This window comes from Uranotaenia lowii, chromosome 1, assembly GCF_029784155.1.
Source record: "Uranotaenia lowii strain MFRU-FL chromosome 1, ASM2978415v1, whole genome shotgun sequence".
Lineage (NCBI taxonomy): Eukaryota > Metazoa > Arthropoda > Insecta > Diptera > Culicidae > Uranotaenia > Uranotaenia lowii.
Window position 1 is genome coordinate 9,083,107 of NC_073691.1, and position 16,267 is coordinate 9,099,373.

The 16,267-nt window shown below is 38.3% G+C and overlaps 2 protein-coding genes and 1 non-coding gene across 5 annotated transcripts in view; 1 reads left to right on the forward strand and 2 right to left on the reverse strand.

Annotated features, from left to right (window-relative positions):
- LOC129742691 (E3 ubiquitin-protein ligase znrf2-like) overlaps positions 1-5,910 on the reverse strand; it is a 73,527-nt gene extending 67,617 nt beyond the window's left edge. For 2 of the 3 annotated variants that reach the window (XM_055734643.1, XM_055734635.1), the window contains exon 1: positions 5,338-5,910. The gene's annotated coding sequence lies outside the window, so the exon portion shown is untranslated. The remainder of the gene's footprint in view (positions 1-5,337) is intronic. The other variant, XM_055734649.1, reaches the window with a different exon arrangement.
- Positions 5,911-11,305: 5,395 nt separating this feature from the next.
- Positions 11,306-12,386, forward strand: LOC129757367 (uncharacterized Golgi apparatus membrane protein-like protein CG5021). The gene is made up of 4 exons (XM_055754575.1): positions 11,306-11,446; positions 11,503-11,579; positions 11,631-11,997; positions 12,059-12,386. The coding sequence occupies exons 1-4, from the start codon at positions 11,429-11,431 to the stop codon at positions 12,266-12,268; spliced, it is 672 nt and encodes a 223-aa protein (XP_055610550.1). The 5' UTR covers positions 11,306-11,428; the 3' UTR covers positions 12,269-12,386.
- Positions 12,387-13,231: 845 nt separating this feature from the next.
- On the reverse strand, positions 13,232-13,329 carry Trnai-uau (transfer RNA isoleucine (anticodon UAU)). Its single transcript has 2 exons — positions 13,292-13,329; positions 13,232-13,267 (listed from the first exon to the last, which is right to left on the reverse strand). It is a non-coding gene; the product is annotated as a tRNA-Ile (tRNA).
- Positions 13,330-16,267: the final 2,938 nt, after the last annotated feature.

Below are 16,267 nucleotides of genomic sequence, written 5' to 3' on the forward strand. Positions count from 1 at the left end.
CCATATTTTTTTCAGAACTTTGTCATATTCTGCCCATTTGCCTTATTTATTATCAGATTTTGTGATTTTATTGTAAATTTGTTGTTTTTATTTTGTCATTTTTGTAAATTTGTTGTCAAATATTGATCCTTATATTAGTTCTGTCAGGTCATTTTATTGTCAAATTTTCATTATAATTTTGTCATAATTTTTTTTTCTCATTTGTCATAGTTTTGCCATTTCTGTGAATTTTTTCTCATATTTTTGTCTAACTTTGTAATATTTGTCATATTTTTGGCATAATTATTTAACCACATTTGGCGTGTTTTATTCAAAGTTTTGTCATTTTGTCACTATTTTTTTGTCATATTTTTGTCATATTTTTAAATTTTAGTAATAGTTATTCATATTTTCCCACAGTTTTGTTATATTTTTGTCAATATTACTTTAGTTTTATAACACTTGTCATATTTTTGTTTATTCATTTCAGTGCTTTTTTGCAGTTTTCTCAAAAAATTTGTTTGTAATTTTTCATTTACTTTTTGATCCCTTTTACTCATTTATTTCTTATATTGTGGATGAACCATACGATTTTCAGTTATATATTGCATTTTGAATTAAGCGGAAACCGCCATCTTTGATTTCAAAATGGCGTCGGACAGCCAAATTCGACGTGATTCGACTTCTACTTATTGAGTACTTTAATCCAATACCCATATTGTGGGAGTTTCATGTGCTTTTCAGTCACTTCCAGCATTTTAAAGTTGAGTGGAAGGAACCATATTGGATTTCAAGATGGCGTCGGATAACAAATTTCAACTTCTATCCGTTCAACCTCTTCACCCTATACACATATTGTGGGGCTTTCATGCCACCGGTCGTTTATTGCCAGTTAGAATTTGTTTCAATTGAAAAAGACTGAAACCGCGTTTTTTCGAAAATTCGCGCTAAAAAACCGTACATTTTTCATTACCAACATAGAAACGGCAATGATAATTGAATAAATAAACTTTTGAAAAAGATTTTTTGGATAAATCATTTTACGATAAAAAATATCCGAGAGAATATTTTCAGTGTATGTCCGGATGAACAGGATGAACTCGCGCGATTCAGCCGGGTCTTCGCACGAAAATTCGCTTGCACTGTGGCCGGTCGATGTTTTTTTCAACGTGTTTCAATGAGAAGCGGTTTTTCGCGCGAATTGGAAATTCGCTTCGCACTTCGCTTCGCGCTCACTGTGAATTCGACTTTAGAATGCATCAAATGACCCGACTTTTATGCACTGCATGTTAAAATTAATCCTTTTGTCTAGTACAAGATATCATGTAAAATTTGGGCCAGATCGGATCACGGGAAGGAGTCGCTCAACGACACTGAAGTTTGTATGGGATTTTGAGACATTTGGTTCGGGAGAAACATGAAAACCCAGTTTTTCATCAATAACTTCAATTCCCTTCGGCCGATTTCTTTTGAATACGGGTTTTTCAAAGACTAAATTATGACTAATGTTTCATCCGAAGACTGCATTTCGATTAGAGTTGAGATAAAGAAGTTATGAGGCTTCTAAAATGGGCTTACTTTTTTATGGGTGGTATTCATCTTTGTAAATGAAGCGCTAATATGTTTGACCGCCCCTACTCATTAACATTGATGAATACCGTCCTTAAAAAAAGTTAGTTCATTTTTGAAGCCTAATAACATTTTCATCTTAACTGTTATCGAAATGCAGTCTTCAGATGTAATGTTTGACATAGTTTAGGCTTTAGAAAAACCGTATTGAATAGAAATCGGCACAGAGATTTGCTAAATAAGCATTGGATTTTTGCAACCTCTTCTATGGGTGTAGGTTAGACTGCCCCAAATTTGTATGGGAAATTCAAAAACTGTGAAATGTTATGCGCTGCAGGCTAAAATTGATCCTAGTCCTAGTACAAGATTTCATGCCAAATTTAGGCCAGAACGGATCACGGGAAGGGATCGCTCAACGAGCCTGAAGTTTGTATGGGATTTCGAGACATTTTGTTCGGGAGAAACATGAAAAACCAGTTTTTTATCAATAACTTTGGTCCCCGTCGGCCGATTTCTTTCAAAAACGGGTTTTCTTAAAGCCTAAACTATGACAAATATTTCATCCGAAGACTGCATTTCGATAAAAGTTGAGATAAAAAAGATATAAGGCTTCAAAAATGGGCTAACTTTTTTAAGGATGGTATTCATCACTGTTAATGAGTCGGGGCAGTCGAACATATCGACGCCTCATTAACAGTGATGAATACCACCATCGAAAAATTTAGCCCCTTTTTGAAGCCTAATAACTTTTTTATCATAACTCTTATCGAAATGCAGTCTTCAGATGAAATATTTGTCATAGTTTAGGCTTTAAGAAAACCCGTTTTTGAAAGAAATCGGCCGACAGGAACAACATTTATTGATAAAAAACTGGTTTTTCACGTTTCTCCCGAACAAAATGTCTCAAAATCCCATACAAACTCCAGACTCGTTGAGCGACCCCTTCCCGTGATACGATCTGGCCCAAATTTGGCATGGGATCTTGTACTTGACCTAGGATCAAATTTAGCCTGCAGCGCATAACTTTTTCAAAAGTCGGGTCATTTGGGGCAGTCTAGTGTAGGTGCAAAGAATCTAAAACTGATTTTGACAAACTTGAGACGCTTAATCTATGTCACATGTTTTTTTTTAAGTCTAGTGTTCCGATTGTTCAATTTTGAGAAGAAAATATTCATTCAAATTTTTTTCGTTTTTTTGAGTAAATCGGAGAATACTCCTAAGCTTACTTAAATTAAAGGTTTGAAATGCAGAAGTTCTTGTTTATTTTTCACAGTTTTGTGAATGTGGTTTAAGGAAATTTTAAAGAAATTTTGAATCAAAAGGAATTTCAGCAATTTTTTTAAAGCTTAAGTCGAAGGGTTTTACGGTCTTTCAAAAAGTGGTTAAATTTTTTTTTAATTTTGTACACACCCTGTTCGATAAATATTGGCACATGTGCCAAACTCGAAGGGTTTTTTGATACCACATCTAACATTTTCCGCTTTTACAGGACTAATATTACACGCAGAGAAAACTTGGATTTTTAAACAAATCAAAACTGACTTTGATTCAAAACATTCAGTTTTTTTTAATCAAACTACTGTTTTTTTTTATGAATCAATGAATTATCGTTCTGATTCAAATGAATAATTTTTGAAAGAAAGAATTAATTTTTTGAACTGAATAATTTTGGACTTTGATTTAAAAATTTTTTTTTTGATTCAAAAGAAATGTGTTCAATTGCATATTACTATTGAAACAAAGTAAGTTTTCTTTCAACCAAAGACAAATGTTTTCAACAGAAAGGAATAGTTTTTTAAAATTAAAACTTTAAACTTAGAAAATATTTTGGATTGAGAAAGAACCGAATTTCGGCCGTGTAAAAAATCAAAACTAGTGAATCAGAGATAGCTATTTAGAAGGTTTCAGGATGACGAATGGTCAGTGTGTGTTAATTAGTTGATTAAAAAGTGAATATTTAAGATTTTAAATAAACTTTTGCATTGTTTCAGGACCACGGCTGATTCCGCCCCAAATCCAGCGGTCCGATCTTCAGCGATCACCATTTGGATGACCACTAAAGCTAGCAACCTGAGTTGCTTTCAGAAGTTTATTGAGCGGCCCAAGAAGAATGCCCTCAGGCCAAAATTAGGACCGGATGGTTCAATTATAGTGAACCAATGTTTGTGTTAAGTTTGTGAATAAAAATGTATTAAAGATGAAAATTCATTGATTTTATTATTCAAAATTCCTAATAGGAATTTAGAATCATCACTGATTGAATAAACTCGAAATTGATAAATTTAAAAAAAATTCTAAATGTCATATCTCCAAAGCTAGAGGTGATAGACCAAATCTGACAATTCAGAACACCATATTCTTCAAAAAATCAGGTTTCAGCGCTAGATTTACGAAAGGCCTGGCTGGTTTTCTTCTTTCTCCTCTTGAATCCTGTGAACATGACCTATATCAAGGAAAATGATTGTAGTAGCTTGATACATCGTAAGGGTTACATTTTTTTCGGAAAAATTGTTAAAATTATGGATTTAAACAAAAATTGTTGTGTTCGTTTTAAACCTTGTGTTAAATCAGGCACTAACAGTGCTCATTCTCTTTTCGAGCGTACCAGATTTTCGTGTCCCCAAGCCATATGGAAATTTGATTGTTCCCTTAATTCATAGTTGTCGCTAGTTATTGAAAAAAATATTATGGTGTTATTATCAGGCAAACTGGGTCCATGTATGTGCATGTGCGATTCATAGCCACTCTTGGTAATCGTGGATTGATCGGCCTGTGTTAGTACGAACAGATGTATGTACCTAATCAAATTCATTCCCGCTCTTCACTTCAATCAATAGAAAAAGAACGAAATTTCTTCAATAACTATTGAGATTTTGTGCAAAAAGAACAACCTAAAATTTGAAATTTAATCACAGAACCATCAGTAGATTTGAACAAATGTGACTAATATAGGAACATATTATTTTTAAGTTTCGAAAACAATGCGCAAGCAATGAAAGGTGATTCGTGTGATTGCACACTTGATTTCGGTAGGTTGCTATCTCCAAAATGCTCTATAAATTAGGAGACCGAAATCGCAAAAAAACCTAGGAAATAAAACAAAAACACGCACAAAATCCGAACCAACAACTACTACTCTGACTACTTTATACCTCGAATCACACCAGCACCAGACCGAAGCCATAACATTATACCTAATCATTCTCTCTTGGCTGATGTTTTATTTTTTTTCGCTGTTGGTTTATTCGTCGTCGTTCAACTAGCCAAGTTTTTAATGGCTCGGAGACTGCCTAAAACAACAACATGGGCCAGGGCAGGGGAAGTAGGAACTAACTTCAAATAGGTACCTATTTAGCTTGAGTATGCGGTGTGGTCGCGAGGAACTAAGAAGGACCAGGTCAGGTTTTTCAGCACACTTTTATGATACCAAAACCCAAACCTCGTTGTCTGGTTCTGGGTTGTACGACTTTGGCCGTGAAGATTGGCAAATTATATCCAAATCTAGCTCCCGACTTCTAGCTATCGGAACTCAACGTTAATCGATTGGTTCTGTGGACGTGAAAAAAAGATTCAATATTAATTTCAGAAGAAAATTCTCCAACAACTCCTCGATCTGGTAGAAATCCTCCATGGAGTTCCGAGAATGGGTGTAATTCCCCAAATAGTCGTCTTCAGTTTTTTTTTTTGTTCAGAACTTGTTCTGTCCCCTCCCTTATTTAGCTATATCCCCCGCATCGATTGATCCATCAGCAACGAAACGAAACGAATAAAAAAAAAATCACCCGTTACCTTCTTCCTGCTCACGCTGCAAGTTAGTCGCAATAAGTCTCAGACTGAGGCGACTTCCTGTCTTTATGTAGCCCCAAAATCGACGACAGGTTCCGTAATCAACAAAGAAAATTCTTCATCTTCCTACCAGGAGCAGGCGATAGTGTGCGAATCGCACAGTGCGATAATCATCTCCAAGTCGTCCATTCAGGCGAACAAAATCTGCACTTCTGCTGACGACGAACGATGATGGTTCTTCTTCGATTCTGCCGTCCTCGCTCGGGAGGAGGTCTAGATTTTTCTTCACCACAAGCTCAACCCGAGTTACGAGTCCATCCTTTTCCGCGAGCTGTGCCGGACCCTGGCCCCAAAAACTACACTGCCCCGTTTTTCCCCGAAGATAATTTCCCAGATCTGGATCCACCGTAGCAGGGAACACAATCGAATCTTGAAAAATCGACACTTGAAAACGATATTTTTCACTGAGCGCACACACACCCGACGACCCTCGCGGTTAAGTTGGTTGGACGTGAATGATTTTTTGCTGCTTGAGCTGCTAATTTGCCTCGATAGGAACGGAACTGGTTGCCTTTATTATTTTTTCACGCAGAGAATGGGACCCATCCGTAGCGAGCAGGCGAGCTGTCGGTTTTTCTTTGTGTTTGTGCGAAAATGGAAAATTTCCTCCCTGAGCACCCCGTTCTTTTGGAAGTGTTGAGTTTTCTCTCTCGAGGACTCTCCGGATTGCACCAGTTTTTGTTTTGTTTTTCTCTCGTGAGAGACTGTTTTGAGCTTTTGACAGCTGATAAAAAATTTGACATTTCAATTTTGCACAGTTAGCTGATAACTACTTGATTTTGGAACTGAATTACCCTAATTTAAAGTCTGCGCAAATTACACGAGATTCGATCGTTATAAAATTTTAGACATTCTCGAGATACGAGAAGGAAGCAACCCGAATCTCTCGACGCTCAAATGTTCCTGATGTGATGAAGTTCAAAGAATTTTTTCGTGTGCTCAGAAGCTCGAACAATCCCAAGACAGAAATCACGGTTTTGAATGACCGATGTTTTCTTTTTTTACCGCTCTTTGTCGTTCGTGTTTGCATTTGAAAGTTAAAAAAGTTCTAAAGATAATGCGAAAAACGAAAATAACAGAAAAACAACGAAATTTGTTACATATGATTATTTTGTTGATTATTATTGATACGATAAGAGCATATTCGCAAACAGTTTATTATTAACCCATTCCCCCATAAAAGATTATTAAGCGTGAATAAAAACTGCAAAAGAAAAACAAAACACTGGAGCAAAACACGGTGCAGAAATCCGCAACTGCAGGAAAAATATTCATCCAGGAGTCTGTCAGGCATCGGAGCATTCAGGACTTGACATCGGTCAACATTTGTATTGCCAAAAATTGGCTAAAAAAGAAGCCTCATTCCGTTGTTGGCAACATTGCGCTTCCGGAAGACGGCGCAGAAAAAGTTAAGAAGTGAAAGTGCGCCATTGGTGAGAAACACCGCCCCCCGGAAAAAATCATCTTTTCTCGGCCAGAGCCACAGGTAAGCGGCATTGATCACCTCGGACGCAACCCTTCATTAAAAGGAAGCATTCTTCCAGTGGCATCTCGCCGACAGCCATCCAAGGAACCGGGAAATCCCAGAATCGGGTAGGGCTAAGGACGACCGGGAACGCACAGCGGCTCAAAACGAGGAAAAAGGTAAGAGCAATCAAACGGGCTTCAGCTCTACAAACCCCTCAAGAAAGGCGTTTTTTATTCTAGTCGCCAAGCCACCAATCCAGCGCCACACAATCCGGTCGCTCTCAGCCCGGAAAGCGTACGAAGCGCAAGGAACCGTGCCGGTACATACGGAACAAAGAGCCGACAGGTAAGCCGAGGCAGATGACCACCGACACGACCGATTCTAATTAAGATGTCGTTTCAGTTTCGACCGGCGTGTTTGCCTATCAGCCCCGTCCAAATCCGAGGCCAAGAAACAGGCGAAGGAAGAAGAGCCATTAAAAGGGGTCAGGTGTATACTGTAAGTACTGACAATGCGCATTGAAAAGAGCTCATGCCTGACTAGATTTTGTGACCCCACAGGACCCCTTTTTGTAACAGGGCAGAAGGTCCTTGCTGCGATCCATCCCGTGAAGAAACTTTATTCCGGTGGCAACGAGAAAATCGAGCTAGAAAGCAGCGAAACTCTACGTTTACGTTTGCTGAGGCTTTTCTTTTGTTCGCCATTTCCATAGCTCAGCAATTGGCGAGTGCATCCGAACATAAAGCCGGGTACCACTTCCGGGTCAGCAGGCACGTGGTTTGAATGGTCCTTGGCAGAAGGTCCTTGTAGATATCCATCCGAGTAAGGCCGATCATTCAGGAACAATTTAATTCGGTGACATCCAGGGCCGTCGATCAGGATTGCGTATTGCATTTTCCGTTTACGTCGCTCAGCAGTGGGCGAGCGGTTCCGAACATCTCTTCCGGTTCTGGCCATTCAAGCAGGAACAGTTTGTTCCGGGAACATCCGGAAAATCCAGCCGGCAAGGAGCGAATTCCTACAGTCACGTGGTTTGCAGCTAGGTGTCGTCGAGTGGCATTGCACTATTGTTTATCGCCCGGAGCAGAAGCGTTTCTTGGCGGGCATCATATCTTTCATCGAATCGCAGCTAATTTACTGCTGGATTTGCGATCAATTTTGCATGCGATTCGCATTCAGGAACCATCCTCGCTGGGAGAACCGGATAGGCGCGACACTACCGTCTGTGAGTCTTTTCGGTAGTCGGACCGGAAGTTCAATCACTCAGAAGCAGGATTTTGAATCCACCCGTGGATTTATCCGAGCAGTGGAGGGGGAGCTTCTGTTTCCACCGCCGTTCGAAGATTGGTCAGCAGATGACAAGCGTGAGGAGGTGTTTCCGGGAATTCTGTGGCGCGAGTCAACCCGAATACAAAAATACTGTTACCAAACAGTCACTATAATAGTTATAAAACTATTCGGGACAGCGTAAAATAACTTTTAGAAAACGATATCTGACATCGTAAAAAACATTCCACTAATTGTGAATTCCAAAACGACGGTCTGTGGAATATGGCGTTAAGTTATGTTACTGTTTAAAACTGTTAAAACAATTGTATGGAGAAACTGTTCTGCAAACAGTTGAGATAAAGTTCAAAAACCGCTCAGGGAAAACATATTCTTGCCATCAAACTGTTTATGTTAGAGTCATTCTTAAAGTTCACTTGTAACTGAACATTTACAGTAATAATTATAAAACGATCTGATATGACGTTCTTCCAACATTATGCGTACCGTATTCTGAATCGTATACGGGAATGGAGCACGCACACATACAAAAAAATTCTCATTTTTGTGAAAAATAAAAAGTGGCGATTTTTAGATTTTATAAATCTTTATTTTATCAACTTTAATTATGTACACCATACTATCGACCTGATATTTGAAAAATATAATTACCCATCAACTTTCAACCAACACCGGGGTTGAAACAGTGGTGGAATGGAAAAAGATCCTCCTGCAGCGGCGGGTGCGCAATTTAGAACCATGTCTTTGCCGTCTTTATACCCTCTCGACTCGGACTGATATCTTCTTATCGCTCCTTCACCAGGACGAGGTCTAATTTCCGACACACGTTGGATCAGCTGCTGGATCCCGAAGTCAGGATTGCTCCTTCCAGAGTGAAATTGCTCCTCCAGCTCCTCCAGCGGATATGTTTCTGAAATAAAAAAAAACCTTTCTAAAATTTGTTGATGTTGATATTTGTATGTGGAATTTACCTGTTACAAACATCGCTGGCTTTTTTCTTGTCTGTCCTGCGATAATCACGACGGCTACCGATTCCCTTCAGTCGACAGCCAAACGGTGGAGATTTGCTGCTGGAACGGCACACAGGACTTCTTGGGGGAACGCGCGCGGAAAACGTTTGTTGTTTTTTATGTTGTCGGCAGGGATGCCAACGAGACTGATTTATAAGTATTGTACTAATATGAAATAAAAATGTGAAAATAAAAAAGAGTAATTAGTAGCTATTAGAAACAGGTTAATTTCAAGGACATAGAGTATAAAACTTTTATAGAAAACTTATTAAACGAAAGTAGAGGTGATATCACAGGTGATATTCCCTAAACTCAAACAATAATGAGTTCTACATAGTTGGGTTAATTTTTATTTCATCTTTTTATCGCATCATGAGAGGAAAGTCTTCAAAAAGATCAAACCTAAATAATCTTTGTTCGTTAAAAAGGTTAGAATATATAGATGTGTGAATTAAGCATATTTAAGAAACAAAAAGTTTTTTTTAAGGAAGCGATATTAAACTCAACTAAAAGCTTATTGTGGATAGCATGGTGTGTAAAATCTAGAACAATATCATAAGCTTTATAAGAAATTGTAACTTTGTATCTAACATTTGACCACCATGCACTATAATGCTGCTTGTTATCGACTCAATAATCGAAAAAAAAAATTGTTTCGTTCAAAAGATTTTTCTTAAATCTGTGCTGAGTTTATTTTTTTCAAATCGTCTGGCATCTCTGACCAGCATTTTGGTTATTTTTGACATGAGTTTGAGAGACGTCATGAACGCTTTGCGTTATGATTCGAGAACAGTTTTACGTCTATTAATAAAATTGAAGTAAATCGTTAAACCATTCATTCACCTTTCCAGATACCATCACTTATTCACAATGACGTTAATTTTAAACTCTTATCGTTTTCGAAGTAAAGTTTAAAATAATAGCTACGTTTACAGAGACAATCACTTTTTCTGGAGCCGTAGATGTATCGTAGTGACTATTTGAAATACAGTTTTTTAGTATGCGGGAAGCGTCAGCCGGAAGATACCGCGATCCGCGGTGTGAGTGCAGCGTGTGGAATAAAAGTGTACTGGTTTGCCTCGACGGACGGTCGAATAGCAAATCGCAGCGCCAGCGTGGTGCTGATCAGCGGAATATCCGGTCCGCGCCCCTAAGGTTGGACATCTGGTCGGACAAGGAAGGACAGGGATCCCCTGGGTCCGCAGGAATCAGTTTCGTCGTCGTCGAGCGCCACAGCCAAAACAATCTGAGCATGCATCGGGTCGGAAGCGAGCGTCGCTCAAGGAATCCCGAACATGGGCACAACAGCATGCAGCAATAATTGATGTAAGTCGCTTTTTTCATTATCTTTATGGGAAGGGATAAAATGGGTAACTTTGGAAGTTGGCAACCCTAAATAAAGTTGCACACTATGTCTGTTTGCTAAATTTCGGATTTCATTTATTTGTGGCACCGACCACGAGAAGCCTCCATAATAAATTGTTAAAAAAAAACCAAGAATGACAAAAAAAAAAGTTGATAAAATTGATGAAAAGACAAAAATGTTTAAAAAAACAAAGATGACGGGTCTCTTTTGGCAATAAATGAAGAAAAAAAATGACAAAAAGAGAGAAACTTAAAAAAACTTACAACAAAGCAACAGGTCTCAAGGTAAATGTCGGAAAACTTTGCAGCAGCCTTATGGCTGACTGCAATCCAGATGGCCATCGAATAAAATAAGAACTATACCAAAAAGTTCGTAGCAGCGTAGTCTAGCCTCAGAAATTATAAATGTCGACGAGCGCCTTGACTAACATCAAGTGAAACTTTTCATGGGGAAGTGGCTGTGGGATATATCTGTTCAGTTATTCAAGATGATTAACTGAAACATGCTCTAATATTCCTGCATTCAGGGGTATCCAAATAGTCTGTAACTTGCCTCGCGTTTATTTCGGGCAAATTCAAGTTACCTACTAGAGAACTCAAAACTGTGTTAATTAACAGAGCGACCTCATCAACTCTGTATTGGGTTGTTTAGTGGGTAGCTTGAGGTTACCCAAGAACTGTCAACCATGCGATCTTGACATCCCTAGTTCTTTTCAAAGAATCTGAACTGCGCAACCTGCACTCCTTCCACTCAATTGCCCTTGCTTTTTACGTGTTTTTGTTTTGTTGTTTTCATTAAAAAAAAAATCGATGCGTCTGACAACTCGACGTACGCAAAATCCATTTTAGTTGGTAAAATTTATACTGGAGAAAAAATTTAGATTAAAATACAAATCACAGCATCATGAGTACTTCAGCAACGGTAATTGATTAGATATTAGAGGTAAAAACAAATTGATGATATCGAAATTCTTTCAGGTACCCTTACTGGACGACACCGTCCCATTTGGTGACGAGGACGAAATGAACGCAAATGGAGCACCCAAAAGACTGAGGTTTAGAATTTCTTAAAATATATTCTCAAATAACTTACCTCCTGATTTCAGTCACCCGTACGTGACCTTCTTCCACGTGTTCTTCCGGGGGGCTGCCTTGGTGACCTACATGTTCTGCGGAGTGTTTACCACATCGTTCATCAAATCTTTTCTGATGGTGGTGTTCTGGCTGTCGGCGGATTTCTATCTCGTCAAAAATCTGAGCGGCAGGTTGCTCGTTGGGATGCGCTGGTGGAACTACGTCGATGACGATGGTCGTTCGCATTGGGTGTTCGAATCGAAGAAAGGTGTTGACAACTATGAGGCCCGCATTAATCCCCATGAATCGCGGATATTTTGGACGGCCTTGGTGGTTTGTCCGCTGCTGTGGGGTTTGTTTTTCGTGGTGGCCCTGTTTGGGTTCAACTTCAGATGGATGGTAAGGTTTCACGCTTTCGGCATAAATGAAACATATGAAATTGATTGTATATTTTTGTCAGCTTCTAGTCATGATTGCGCTATCACTGAACGGTGCCAATCTGTACGGTTACATCAAATGTAATTTCGGGGCCGGTGCCAATCTGAGTACGACAACGACCGATTTCGTCAAGAGTCAGGTGCTTAAGAATGCTGTTAGTTTAATGACGCAACCCACTGGATCTGGAACGTCAAATTCGTCCGCCCCAAAGCAAAACATCACTGTAGCTTAAGACATTTCACCAAACTATCTGACTGTTCGTGTATTTATTGCAGTATAGTATGTATCCTGCCTGAATAAAAAGATGGCTTTGCATTCCTTTGTCTAAAATAAACGCTGAATGTCTTTTATATGTCCTCTTTAATAAATCAATTGCATCTAATGGCGTATTTTTTTTTGATTCCGGATTTGGCTCTGGAACCGTCAGAATAAAAAAGCAAGTTTCGGGTTTCGAGTTATTCCATACGTAGGTGTTCGTGAGAACGAGCGCAATGTTTACATGCAGCTGTCATTTTTTTCTCCCTTCTGGATTTCTTCATTCGGTTCTTCACATCCGGATTGCCGTTTTTCGTGTCCGGATTGCACTGGACTGCAGATAGTACGATTTTGCTTGGCTGAGAGGTTCAAAATCGCGGCAATAATCATTTGCCCGTTCATTATTTCAACTGTTTTGTTTTCAGCCAAAAACAGCTGTTTAATGTTTTGACAACAACGTTGAGAGTATTGGTGAACTTCTCGCAAAACTGACTTTTTTCTCAGGGCGACTCCGTCCCTTTTTCGAGCGAACCTAGGTTGCCTCTCGAGCAATAAATGAGCACGATGACAGCAGTTAGAGCGAACCTAGGTTGCCTCTAGTTTGCCTCCAGGTGAAAAAAAAATACGGTATAATTTAGTTTCCAATTCGTTATCTGGATAGGTCTAAACTATGACGCGGTCAGGTTTAAATAAGTCAATTTCTTTAAAAGTCAACAATTTTATCATAAATTGCCGTTGAATTCTTGAATGTTCAGATGTCATCTTATGACTATCTTATCTCATCAAATATTGAACATATTTGATATACGACGCTTCATGCTTGGTCACCCTAAACGATGACGTCATAGTGAAACCTTGTTGAAAACCTTCCCCTTATTGAATAAACAACCCCCCACAACAAGCCCTATCATCGCCGTCCGCTCACCACCACAAAAAAGATTGCTCCAGGTGAGGCTCGAACTCACAACCCCGGCATTGCTCATCATCACAGTTACTGCTCTATAAGTACCGTGCGCTAACCAATTGCGCCACTGGAGCTGATGTGTGCCAGGCCCGCTAAGGTCCGTTTAGAATCCGGGGCAGCCGTCTTCCCGTCCGTCGTCCACCTTCCGCACGCGGCACCCGTGCCAGTCGGTGCAGTTTCCGGTAAAATAAATGAACGTGTGAAAGGCTTCTACTTCCACAAAACCCGTTCACCTCGATTTTGGAAGCAAATGCGATTCTCCTCTACCTGCTAATGCAAACTGCGTAAAAGACAAGCAACGCACCACAAATAGCACGAGCTGCCATTTTAATTTGATTGGAAAATTCAACATTTTCATAGAATTTGCCAGCAACATGGTCACGCAAAGAAAATCTTTCGGCAACATAGATCATGGATAAAAATTATGTAACAATTTTATCCCAAATGAAGTTGTGCATCTTCTGATATTTTCAATGCAAAACGAACACACCGCTTTCAACACATCAATATTTTTTTTTGAAAACAAAATAAGTTACTGAATTCCCAAAACACTTCTTAAAACAAATATTTTATATCCATGGGCCGTTGTTAAAGCAATAAAGAGCAAACAATTACAAACACAGTATTTGGAAGCTGGAATAATTACTTTGAACAACTAATTAATGATGGAGTTCCATCCAATCCGTGTGATACCTAAATCTAAAAACAAAACCCGCCAGCCAGCAGCAACTTCGAACAAACTTTGAGCTGAGAGAAGAAAAATTCACATGAAAAAAAAACGGCGGCCTTATTTCGAAAACATAAATTATGATATCCCTGTCTTGCATATTGTAGTACATACTCGGGTGCATACAGCTACTCTTCCCCCGCAAGCAGCATTTTGCAAGTTTATCTCCTTCTCACTCTGTTGTTCGAGAGCGAAGCACGCACGTTTTTCACTGTTCATGTTCCATACTCTTTTCTCTTCGATAGGGATCCTTGATGCTTCAATTTAAAAAATATATAATAATTTTTTTTATAAAAAATTCAATGAAATTCAATAGTTTGATCGTAAAAAATTTTATTTTGGAAAATTTAACTTCCAAATCCGCACTTAAAATATTTAAAATTATGCTGAACTACCCTATCGGGTGCTCTATTTTATCGACAATTCTAAAAATAGACTTGACGAAACTGGTGTTGCCAGTTTTGAGTCGAAAGTTGAATGTGTCCGAAAATAAGTTGCACTGAGAAGCGTTGAATCCAAAAAACAGCGTACCGTAAATATTTTTTCACTTTAAATAAAATATCGAAATTTTCCTTTTAAATTGATAGAAGTTTTTACTCTGTTGTGTTGTGAGCCTACTTGGTTGAATGATTCAACTGAATCAAAGCAATCGAAAGATTCCTTTTAATTCAACCACGGTAAATGAAAAGTTCATATACCGGTATTTCGATAGCAAAGAGGTAGTAAGTTTCTATCGCAAGAAGGTAGTAACAAATCACTAAAAAAAAAAGATGTAAATGACACTGTAACTTTTTTGTCATTATTGCTATTTTTTTTATTCTTACCACTTTCGTTATTTTTGTAATTTTTGCCATTTTTGTAATATTATCATTCTAGCCAGTTATTTCATTTTTGAACTCCTTGTAGTTTTTTCATTTCTTACACATTTATTTAATTTTTTTTTGTAATTTCTTTCGTAATAACTGTAATTTTTTGTCATTTTGGGAGTTTTTGTTATTTTTGGCATTTTTTGTCACTCTATTTGTCATTCATGTCATTTTTGTAATTTTTGTCATTTTTGTAAATTTTGTACCTTATTGTTTTTGTTATTATAATTTTTTAATTTAAATTTTGTCATAGTTGTTAGTTTTTTTTTCTTTACCGACAGTTTTCGTCATTTCATCAGTTTTGTAATTTTTTTAAATAAAAAATTAAAAAAAAAAATGAAACAAGACTTCGAGTGACACAAATTTCACTAGTAAAAAGTGTCGCTACCCGCATAGTCAAATACGATATGCTGAATCTTCAGTATTATTCGGTTCTGATTACATTAATAGTTACGTTTCACATTGCGTTTTGGCTAAATGTGCCTTCGCTAGAACGGATAAAATATCATTCTTGAAAGATACGATTAATACTTTGAATAAATGGATGATTATTGCAACACGCCGAAATGATAAAAAAAAATTTTGGAAAGATTAGATTAATCATCTCGGGAATAAAAAGATTATTTTTGCAACGCGCATCGAATTTTCTGCTGTCACGTCAATAAACGTGGCCAAGCGCGCATAAGCTTTTCCTTTTGTGTTCCGGAATTGTGGGAGGTAGCTTTTGAACCCTCCGAAGACTACGCGGAAGCATTCGGGGATGACGACCAGACGACAGGTACTGATGAAGGTAAGTGAAAACCTCTTTATTTAGAAGAAAGTGTTGATTAATTGATTTTATTTTTGCGCACCGATAGATTCCGAGGAAATGCGGATACCGGAAAATTGTGAAAAGCACTGCAAACTGGAACATCCAGAAGGTGCAACGGTTCTTGAACATCTGGAAGATTATGGCGCGGCCGATGGACGGCTACGGCTGCAGATGACCACGAGACCAAACCGGAAAAATCTCAGCGGAGGAAGACGATAGCGGCCGGATAGGTGGCCGGAAAAAGATACGATGTGTAACCAACAGCACCACCAGCCAGTTTCCCGGTTGATGTACCTCCCCGTCACCGAAGAATAATAAGGCGCAGCAGCACACGTTATCTTCGCGCATGGAGTGTTTTTTTTTTTTTTAAATAAAATTAAAATTTTCGGAAGGTGTAAAATAATTCATGAATAAATAAACGAAATTTTGTTTCGTAATTGTTATCTTTTAATCAAAACTACACGAAATGCTGTATCGTTTTTTTTCTTATGAGACGATCATTTAGTAAAGATTCCACATATGATCCACTCGTTTCAAAACGAGTAGAAAAAAGCAAAAAAATTGAATGGTTACTCTACTTAACGACCCGTTCCCTGTATCGTAAAGTG